Consider the following 11,330-nt stretch of genomic DNA (forward strand, 5'->3'; position numbering starts at 1 on the left):
CTTCAGTATTGCAGTCAAAACTCTGCTCACAACCTGAGTTTGATCCCGACGGAAGTTAATTTCAAGTAACCAGCTCAAGGTTGACTTATCCTTCCATCCTTCCATGGTCTGTAAAATGAGTACCTAGATTGTGGGGGGTAAAAGTGTAGATGGCTGAGGAAGGCAATGGCAAACCACCCTGTAAACACAGTCTGCCTAGTAAATGTTGTGATTTGATGGCATTCCATGGGTCAGTAATGACCCGGTGCTTGCACAGGGCACTACCTTTACCTTTACAGCTATACTGTTGTTTTTCCCCCAAAAGGTGCTAGGGAGGCAGTGATATACTTTTGTAAGAGAGAGAATATGAACAGAATTGATCAGATTGAGTAGGAATGTCTCAATATCATGGTGTAAATGGCAAGGGAGAAAATGAGGGAAAGGAAGGAAGTGGCTATTGCAGGATGGGTGGGAGAGACTGGGTGGAAATGACTGGGGAGGGGGAGGAATCTCTGCTAACTTCCTGATCCTGTTGCTAGTGAATACCGGTATCTCTGTAAAACAAAATCAGAACACTAGAAGGTTACAAGCAGAGATAATCACAGATACACATCCTCTGCATTCTGTTTAGCCATGTTGCTTCCTTGCTATTGATAGACCCATTCTCCATGAATTGGGGACAGACTGCAGGAAATGATTGTCACCTTTAAACATTGCTTGTGAGCTTCCAAATAGTTCATGGCATGCATTTGCTAGAAACAGAATGGGGACATTGTTCAGACCCAAGCTGGAAATGTTTGTTTTATTATTAGCAAGTGCATTCTGCATATGTATTTGGGAGCATGATCTAAGGTCTGGCACAGAATGTCTTCAGTGACAGCTTCAGGTTTCTTTTTTCCCTTTAAAAAACCCCCAAGCATCTAAATGATTTGACACTTTTTTTAAACACCTTCTCCATCAGTTTAATATTAAACCTAAAGCAGTTAATAATAAACCTCCTGGATGGAGTCAAATGTCTGTAGTTCTGATGTCCTGATAGGAGTAGCAAAAGAAGGCTGAATGAAGAGGTCTACCTGGCTAATTTGAGAATGTTCATTTTCAAGAATATCTGTGACTTTATCTTGAATTGCTAGTAAAATCTTCCTTGGGAATTATTGGTTTTCTGTGGAAATTTTGCAATTGAAAAAATAAATGCCCTTCTTTCATTTTCAGTCCACCTAAACAAACGGTGTTCATTTCTGGAGTCATTGCAAGGGTGAGTCATTGCACAGATTTTTATTTATTGCTTAGCTTTGAAATCATGCCTTGTCAATTTGTAAAATTAACCGTAAAATTAGGCTTTGGGGTTAGATTCCACTAGCGGAGGCACTTTTTCCCACCAAAAGAAGCATCTTGTGTCCAGATAAGTCTCCTTCTGCCAGAAGAAAATTCCTCCACTAGTAGAGCGGATCCACAGGATCCAGCCCTTAGCTTCAACTTAACGTCTTCTGCTTTCACCTTTTTCTCTTTGTAGCTTTAATGATCTGAACAGGTTCTTTGCTTCCTCTACTTTCTGAGTTCCTTAGCTGCATTCTTAATAGGTGTACTATAGAATTCCCATTGCCTAAATTACTGTTCTGAAGGAGAGAAAGGGCTTTCTCCCTCTAACTGCAACAATGATGATGATCGTACAACGTGTTTATGCCTGCACATTCACACTCCCAATCTGTTGCTTCAAAAGGTGCCAAATTGTACCATAGAAAAATTGTAACCTGGTTTTAGATAACGTTTAGGAGGGGAAGAGAAAAATACATTAAGAAGAACCCAGGGTTGATTCTCTTAAAGGCAGCTTGAGAATTTCTTATTGGCATTTTGATGGTGACAAGAGAAAAACAAAGACAGATGTGTGGAGGAAGAGAATACTATACACATTCTTTTGGCTATGTTCTACCAAAGACCCTCAGTCTTTTTATCCTGGCACTGTGATTGGCACTTGTTTGCAAAGGTCTTAAGCATTGGTCTCTTTCAGTCCTCCTGCAGGAGATCCTTTAACTGAAGATGCCAGAGATTGAACTTGGGAGCTGCAAAATGTCAGCTCACCCACTTAACATGAGCTCTTCAGAATATTGATAGCCAGCCTATCCTGTAACTAGCTGGAGAGTGATAGAGAATGAGGCGCCTACCATTGGCTGGCTTGGACTAACTTCCTCTTCTCCTCCTGAAGTATTATTCCAATGAAACTGAAACATGTCAATATGACCCCTGCATCTCATGGTGTTTCATAGATTACAGCAAAGATTTTGACTGTGGATCATGAAAAGCTATGGCTAGTTTTAAAGGAAATGGGTGTGCCACTACATCTGATCGTTTTGATGCGCAACCTGTACTCTGAACAAGAGGCCTCAGTTAGAACAGAATATGGAGAAAAGGAATGGTTTCCAATTGGCAAAGGTGTCAGACAAGGATGTATTTTATCTCCCTATCTCTTCAATCTATATGCAGAACATATAATTAGGAAAGCTGGATTAGATTTAGATGAAGGTGGAGTGAAAATTGGAGGGAGAAACATTAATAATTTGAGATATGCTGATGACACTACATTATTGGCAGAAAATAGTGAAGATTTGAAACAACTACTGCTGAAAGTTAAAAGAGAAAGTGCCAAAGCATGACTACAGCTGAACATCAAGAAAACAAAAGTAATGACTACAGGAGAATTACACAACTTTAAGATTGACAATAAGGAAATTGAAATTGTTCAAGACTTTCTATTCCTTGGCTCCACCATCAACCAAAAGGGAGACTGCAGCCAAGAAATTAGAAGGAGATTGAGACTGGGAAGGGCAGCCATGAAGGAGCTAGAAAAGATTTTGAAGAGTAAGGATGTGACTCTGGCCACCAAGACTAGATTAATTCATGCCATCATATTCCCTATTACTATGTATGGGTGTGAAAGCTGGACAGTGAAGAAAGCTGATAGGAAGAAAATAGATTCCTTTGAAATGTGGTGTTGGAGGAGAGTGTTACGGATTCCGTGGACTTCCAAAAAAACAAATCAGTGGGTTATAGATCAAATCAGGCCTGAACTGACCTTAGAAGCTAAAATGACTAAACTGAGGCTATCGTATTTTGGTCACGTCATGAGACGACAAGAGTCACTGGAAAAGACTGTCATGATAGGAAAAGTTGAGGGCAGCAGGAAAAGAGGAAGACCCAACAAGAGATGGATTGACTCAATAAAGGAAGCCACAGCCTTCAATTTGCAAGATCTGAGCAAGGCTGTCAAAGATAGGACATTTTGGGGGACTTTCATTCATAAGGTCGCCATGATTCGGAAGTGACTGGACGGCACTTAACACACACGCATCTCATGGTGGGGAGAGGAATTGCACTCCACCTTAGCATTTTGGCAGGACTCTGCTGGTGATGTGGTTGATGTATGTTTCTGGAGTATTTTATGGTCTGTTTTTCCCCCAGCATAAGCAGGATATAACAATTTACTTTCTCTATATTTAACAGCCATTAGGTATTCATCTGCCATTTCACACTTTTAAAAAAGTGAAAATGAAGATTAATATCTTCTTAACAATATAAAGAGAAAAGTTGTCATGTCTCTCACACAATCTACTTGTTAGCAGATAGCTCAGTATCCGCTTCTCAGAAAATGTTGTTAGCTGTTTTATCCAGGGAGTGATATATTTAGTTCATGCAATATTGTTTTGTGAAGTCTAATTGGTATGGACAAAATGGGCATTTGCATTCTTTTGCACTAATTTTATTGTATCTCCCATGTGTCTCGGCTGAGTCTAAGGTACTACTCCTTGCCGATAAAAAAGCTCATCCAAACTTGTTTATTTCTAACCAGCATAAATTGTCTGGCAAGGAAAAGGTACCGCTAAAGGGTATCTGGAAGAAGAGAGGTAAACAGTTACGATTTGCTTCCTTGAACACTAAGGGCCAATCCTCATTTAAGATCTTATTTTGAAACTGTTTACAGCTTGCTTTTCAAATACTATTCCTTGCAGCTTTCAATGACTCTGTTAGAAGTGTTCTGGAGAGTGCGAGGTACTGTACTCTGCCACAGGGTTTTTCGTTTTATCTTATTTGGGCCATTTTTAACATATTTATTTTCACATTTTTACTTTCAATCTTAAGCAGGATTTCTGTTGGGTTGTGGGATGAGTAGGGAGGGAAATTTCAGCTCGTCGTGTGTAGGTTTACATGGAGATAAAAAGTGTTTTTGTGAGCTTTCTGTTTTAGCTTGGCATTTCATGCACTATTCATTTACTTTTATTTCTTCCTGACTCTTCCTATCTTATCTAAGTTTATCCTCTTTTACACGCTGTAGGTTTCAATAGCGAGCTTATTCACTCTTATGTTTTGGGAGTGAGTTTTCTCTCATGTCAGGACTTTTAGCCCACTGCAGTCTGAATTAATTAGGTAATGTTAACCCATAGAAAGAAGTTAGGGCTGCCAGCTGTAAGGCAAGTTTGAAGATGGATCCATGGAATGAGCCGGAGTGATTGTGGAGGGGAGAATAGTTCAGCATATAATTCCATTTACTTATACTGTTTATTATTTTATATCTGATTTATATCTTATATTTCTTCATATTTGATTCATAAGGAAGGAGGGGGAAGACAAGGAAAAAAGAAAGTAAATATTTACTTGAATAAAGTAAATGTGCCTCCCACATGGAGCTTGACTGGGGAGGGGCGGAATGGAAGGTCCTGCTGTCTCCCGGCCTGGGAGGCAACGCAATCTTCCCTCCCTCCCCAGCCAAGGCCCACTGGAGCTTGACTGGGAGGGGGGAGATGGAAGATTGAGTTGTCTCCTGACCAGGAGGCAAAGTGATCTTCACTGGCTTTCCTCCTTTGTGCTGCTGCCTCCTTGGGGATGTACTAAAACAAATGACAGGATTGTCCATTAGAAACAATGGGAGAGGCTGCACAGCCCATTGAAAATAATGGGAACCTAGATTGCCAATTGACTTGCATGGGCTCCATTGAAATACACTACAGCACAAAAAGAGTTGCAAAGAAAATGTGGGATGCATTTTCCAGCACCCAAGGTAGAATGACAGCCCCTGGGAAGAGCAGAGGTGTTCTGTGACTGATTTTGAGAATTGCACAAGTCAATACAATGAATCTATCTTTAGACATTCTGGGTTGAATGCCTACAGATCCAACTTTCCGCTGGCCACGGGAGCCTCCTCATGCAGCAAGGAGCTCTTTGAGCATCTTGTGTCAAAGGAAGGCTCCCACCGCTGGAAAACAGCATTCACGTTAGCTCAACAGATCACAAGATCCAACCATTGGGTACATCAAACAGGAGCAGCAGTGCACAGATTGTCATTTTGCCTTGCGGAGATGTGCGTTCTTCTCATTGCTATGCATTCTTTTCTTTAATCAGGGTGATAAAGATTTCCCTCCTGCAGCAGCTCAGGTGGCTCATCAGAAACCTCATCCATCTGTGGAAAAGCTGCCTCCTCCTCAGCACATCAACCAGCACATCCACCAGCCCCGCAAATGAATGGACTGTGCAAGACCAGCCGTACACTTTTAGAGAAGGAATGATTGCAGAGTTTGTTCTACCAGAGCTTTGAAAAGTGATCTCATGTTTTTTGCCTTAATTGTTTAATTAAAGGGGGAAGGAAGGGCTGGGGAATTTACAGTTCTGTCACCCCAGCCGAATCATGCTGCCAATCAAAAGTGTTATGGTCATAGAAATGTAACAGGGAGGGAGTAATAGCACAGATCAAGCCAATATTTTAGTGAATAATTATTTTTAACTTTTTCGTTCCTGGATTTTGGCTCTATAGGAATGTGTAAGAGTTGGGTGGGAGGAGGGAAGCTAACTTGTGCCTTTCTTCCACTTCTTTCTAATTTGAAGTTTTCAACATGTGTCAGCCGGACTTTTATGAAATCATTTTGATTTAAAAAAAACCCTACTCTGTTCTTAGATACATCAGAGGAAGATTCAGCTTCTTAATTTTATTTTTTAGTAAAAATTTACATTTTTATGTAAACTGTATACTGTTAAATTGTTGTCGACTGATCTCTTGATTGTAATAAATGTTGGTTTGTTTTTCTTAAAAAAGAATATCAAAGGACCACAAATGTTTCTCAGATGAGAAAGAGATCTCTTGGAAGATGTGAACCCTTGGGGGATTTTTGGCATAGTTTCTGTAACCTAGCCAAAGATTTTTGCAGTCAGTCATACAAGGTCTGTCTGCATCCCAAAACAACTGAGCAGTAACACCTAGTAATCGGATTTAGTTTTCTAGATATCGTAGCACTAGAAGATCTTTGTCAAACCCTTTTTGTAAATGTGCAGGAATTGGCATTAGAGCCAGGATGAGGATCGCATGATTGGGCACTCCCCAAATTTCAGCATGTGCTGAGCTAGAACGGCAAACTTGGCTAAAATACTTCTCCCATATGTTAGCTTTCCATGTGCAGAGAATTCTTGCATGAGAGAACATTCAACACCTACCTGCAATGTGAAATGCTTCATTTCTGAGAAGAGTGTACCAAGTACTTTTCTGCAGGTTTTTCTTGGCTGCACATTGGCAAAAAAACCCTATGTGGACAGGAATTTTGTTCTTGTCCTTTTAATCACAGCAAGCAAACACCAAATGACAGCTAAAGGCCATGAATCAGTTCTAGGTCACTTTGTTGTATGCAGCTGTGATCCCTGAATGGAGATAGGTGCATTTGGTAGGTGCTTCAGAGGTATCTGTTACTTTCTGTGGGAAGCAGATGAACATTTGAGATGGAATTCTAAATGCACATCTCCATTAGCGGCATATGAAGACGTTCCTTGCTGGATTAAGGCAATGGTGTAAAAGTTGCTATTTTAACTAAAGTCTTCTAATTAATTAACTAAAATAGGCCTTATCATCTGTACAAACTTGTAACAATCTAAGAATTAGAATCCAAGAATTACTTAGAATTACTTAGCTCTGCATATTTAGGTTTAACTGGCATTTTAATTGATAATCTTGAAACTAAATCACTTCTCAGTTGATAAACTAAAAAGCTTTTGCCAACTTCAGAAAAATTGTCTACGGTGAAATTGCTGTTCTTGGAGGTGATCTTCTGGCAAACTATGGAAAATTTATGAGACCGCTCCTATGGGGGAGGTCAAATTAAAACCCTCTTGTGTTATTCAGTACCATCTCCCTTACCTGCCCTCTAAATCTTGCTCAATAAATGTGTAATTGTTTCATGACTGACTATTTTGAAATAAACAAACAAAATAGCAACCAGGCCTGCTTGTTTTCTTCAGGATAATTGGCTGTGGATAAAAACAGTCACCTTGCATGGAATCCTTTTGCAGAAGTAAATATACCACTATAGCTGGCATATTCCTTAAATATTTTTTTAACTTCATCTGCATTTGAACCTAGACAATAAAACTACATCCGTTTTTTTACTTTTTTGGGGGGACGGGACCAAAAATACAGAAATGATGGGTTGTCAGACATTTTATCCCAAGTACAAAGTATAAGGATTTTCTGTCTGCTGCAAGGGAAGGAAGGAAGAGGTCATAGAAGTCTCTTGTACAAGTAGACAAACATTGGAAACACGGCAGTAGTCAATATTCTAGACAATAGTTCTATGAGGTTTGTTTTGGTCTGTCTGCAGTTAGGGCTGATGGTGTATTGGGGTGTTGATTTGTTGGTCCACAAGTCACTGAAAGTAAAAGATGACATAATGCATCATGTTCAAGACTAGGGATGTTTTTCTGCCAGTGAATGGAATAGGACCTGAATGCTGAATGCCTCCATTCTTCATTTTTGAACATCAGAATTCACTTTCTCTTAAAAGCTCTCCTGTATCAGAACAGTGGTTGATCCAGCCTGCTATTTCACACAGCAGCCAACCAGTTGGCATAGGGGCCAAGGCTTTCCCTGCATGTTGCCGGCTGGCTCTGGTATTGAGAGAATGTAGAAGTTACCATGCCTAGTGACCTCCTTCCTGAATCTGTCAAATCTTGATTTAGGCCAGCTTCTTCCACATTAAGCATTAGTAAATGCTGGCTGAATATTCTCCTTTGTTTACTCCTATTCCCTTTCCACCCATGTTGTCCCTTAAATTACAAATCTGTGTTTATAGGTGGTTTATGAATATAGCCCATATGTACAGGGTCAGCTAGTAGGTAGATATGGCCTATCCATACTAGATTAGTAACTGGAGACAAGATACCCCAAAACGTATACTGACCATTCTCTAAATGGAGGGATGCTGTGGAGGGAGGAAGCTGATGAACTGATTCACATGGTCTGGCCACTCCTAGTTAATCTGGATGTTTGAAAATGGCTTTGTGTAAGCACTTGTCCCCGTGGTGATCCCCCAAACAACATCCACAGATGAGGAGTCCAAAAGAGAGTTGATTTATTGTAAAACCTCCAGGTATGCAGAGTGAACAGGTAAATTGGCACGAATGGGAACTGGTAGCACAGTACAGGGCCTATATGGGAAAGCATCAGTCACAACGGGTCATGGCAACCCCCCTCCTGACGAGGAGCCGTTCCCACGGGAGATAGCGCCGGAACAGGAATTCAACAGCAGGCTCGACCTTGAGAGGCACCTAGTGGAACCGAAAGCAAAACATTCTCAGTTCGACAGGCTGCTGAGAGCAGAGGAATGCAGGCCTGACATCCTGCCCTCCTTTAGCCCCCCCCCCCTACCGTTCCCCCACCTGTCCATTCAGAGGCGCTGGTTTGTGAGGGTAGGCAGTATGGAATTGGCGGACCAAACGGGGTGCAGACACTCATCGTGAGCGGAACCAAAATGTTTCCAACGAACTAAATAGTGGAGAGACCCATGATGGATACGCAAGTCCAAGATCTTTGCAATCTCAAAATGTTCCTCCCCCCCCCCCCCCAACCATCACCGGTATTTCAGGAAGTGGTTCAGGATGCCACTCGGGAGAAGGCACATGTGGTTTCAGCAAACTGACATGAAAGACAGGATGGACCCGCCTGAGTGATTTTGGGAGTGAAAGTTCCACAGTCTCTGGGTTAATGATATGAGCAATGGGGAAAGGACCCACGTACTTGGCACTGAGTTTGTTACACGGGCGGTTGGACCGTAGATTTTTGGTGGACAAATACACCATGTCCCCCACTGAGTAGTCCTTGCCTGGTGAACGACGTTTATCAGCTTGAGCTTTGTATTTACGTTTAGCTCGCTCCAGATTTCGTACCAGCCAAGGCCAGGTTGTCTGAATCGTGTGAACCCAGTCAGCAACACTTTCACCTCCCTCCACCCTGGAGACATCGTTATGGCTTATGGGTCCGACGTCTTGCCCATAAATGGCCTGAAAGGGGCTAAATCCAGTGGATTGATGCACAGCATTATTGTATGCATATTCAGCAAAGGGTAACAATTCAACCCAATCATCCTGATGATAGTTAACATAACAGCGCAAGTAGCATTCTAGTACAGCATTCACCCGTTCCGTCTGGCCATCGGTTTGGGGGTGGAAAGCACTTGAGAGACCTTGTTCTACCCCCACTAACTTTAAGAAAGCTTTCCAAAATTTAGCCAGGTAGTTACTTCCGCGGTCGCTGTCCACCTTGCGCGGAAAGGAATGTAGACGGAAGACATGTGACACAAAGAGGCGGGCCAGTTTTGTGGCGGACGGGATACCTTCGCAAGGGATGAGATGCACCTATTTAGAGAACAGGTCCATGATTACCCAAAGTACAGTTTTTCCCTCGCTGAGGGGGAGGTCAGTCATAAAATCCATAGCAATTACTTCCCAAGGTCTAGTGGGGGTCTCTAATGGTTGCAACAATCCGGGAGGTTTCCCTTGGTGTCAGGCCTGCATTCCTCTGCTCTCAGCAGCCTGTCGAACTGAGAATGTTTTGCTTTCGGGGCCTCTCAAGATCGAACCTGCTAACTGTTGAATTCCTGTTCCAGGGCTATCTCCCGTGGGAACGGCTCCTCGTTGGGAGGGGGGTACCATGACCCGTTGTGACTCATAGTTTCCAATATAGGCCTTACACTGTGCTACCCGTTCCCAGTTGTGCCAATTTACCTGTTAGCTCTGCAAACCTGTATGTTTTCCAATAAATCAGCTCTCTTTTGGACTTCTCATCTGTGGATGCTGTTTGTGGGATTACCATGGGGGGATTACCACATCTTGACACAACTCCCTCCTCTATTTTTTATCTGCCTGACTGGAGCCCTGGAGGGTTTGCCGGAGTCTCGGATTGAAGCAGGGGACGTGCTGTCCGATTAAATTGCCTGTGGTGGAGCCCCGGAGGGTTCACCTGGGTCCCGGGTGGGAGTTGAGACAGCACTCCCCGGGTGGAGGGTTTCTGGCCGAAACCCTGGAGGGTCCTGAACCTTGGTACCCTCTGTTGGAACTGTCAGACAAGTACCCCGACGACCCTTCCTTGCTGAATGACATTCTTGCTGAGGTGCTGCGGATGGATGCGGAGATCAATCGCCTGATTGTACTCATTCGAGTTCAGTGGCGTCTGTAGATGCTGTTTGTGGGATTACCACGGGGACTAGTGCTCACACTTGGGCCCTTTTGACAGTAGCGCAGACTGGGCAACTGCGGATGAACGAATCCACCTCAGTTCGCATGCCTGCCCACCAAAACTGCCTCTGTAACAAATGTAATGTTTTTAGACACCCAAAGTGTCCCGCGGTCTTGGCTCCATGGACTAGCTGTAGGACTTCCTTCGGTAGCTCTTTAGGCACATACAGCTTAGAGTCTTTGTACCACAAACCTCCACATTCAGTCAGAGCGGAGGGGAGGGTTTGTGCAGAGAGTTCGGTTTGGCAAGCAGAACGAAGCGAGGCCAAAAAAGAGTCTGTGAGATCCAACCTATCTGGCGGTGTGGGCTCTGTGTTGGAGGGAGGGGATGTCCCCGAGGGGGGTTGGATGGCTGGACTGTCAAGAACAACTGGGTGCCAGCGGAGCTGGCGCAGGAGGCGAGGGGTAGCACGGTCGGGCCGACCGGCGTGGTTGGGCTTGAAGTGCCCCCCCTGTGGAGGCTGTGGTGGAAGCCAGGTTTGCGATCGGGTTTGGACTGCTAGAGTGAGCAGCAAACCTCTTTGAGCAGGAGTGAACAGGGACTCCATGGGGCGTTCAACCTTGGTTGGATATTGGGGAAGTCTGGAAAGAGCATCAGCCAGCCATTTTGTTTCCCCAGCACATGTTTTAACATGAAACGGAACTGAGCAAAGAAGTCCGCCCAGCGAACTTGTTTCGTGGACACTTTACGGGTCCCCGTGAGCGCCTCCAGGTTCTTGTGATCGCTCCATACTTCAAAAGGGACTTTAGAACCCTCCAAAAACTGTCTCCACACCGTAAGGGCATGGTGGACGGCAGCCACTTCCTTTTCC

At 43.4% G+C, this 11,330-nt stretch overlaps 1 protein-coding gene across 1 annotated transcript in view; it reads left to right on the plus strand.

Moving 5' to 3' along the window:
• DAP (death associated protein) overlaps nucleotides 1-5,551 on the plus strand; it is a 39,240-nt gene extending 33,689 nt beyond the window's left edge. Inside the window, exons 3-4 of the mRNA XM_056862807.1 lie at nucleotides 1,192-1,234; nucleotides 5,371-5,551. Of these exons, the coding sequence (XP_056718785.1) occupies nucleotides 1,192-1,234; nucleotides 5,371-5,490 (163 nt within the window). The 3' untranslated portion in view covers nucleotides 5,491-5,551. The remainder of the gene's footprint in view (nucleotides 1-1,191; nucleotides 1,235-5,370) is intronic.
• Nucleotides 5,552-11,330: the final 5,779 nt, after the last annotated feature.

The sequence above is a fragment of the Euleptes europaea genome, chromosome 17, assembly GCF_029931775.1.
Source record: "Euleptes europaea isolate rEulEur1 chromosome 17, rEulEur1.hap1, whole genome shotgun sequence".
NCBI classification, from domain to species: Eukaryota; Metazoa; Chordata; class Lepidosauria; order Squamata; family Sphaerodactylidae; genus Euleptes; species Euleptes europaea.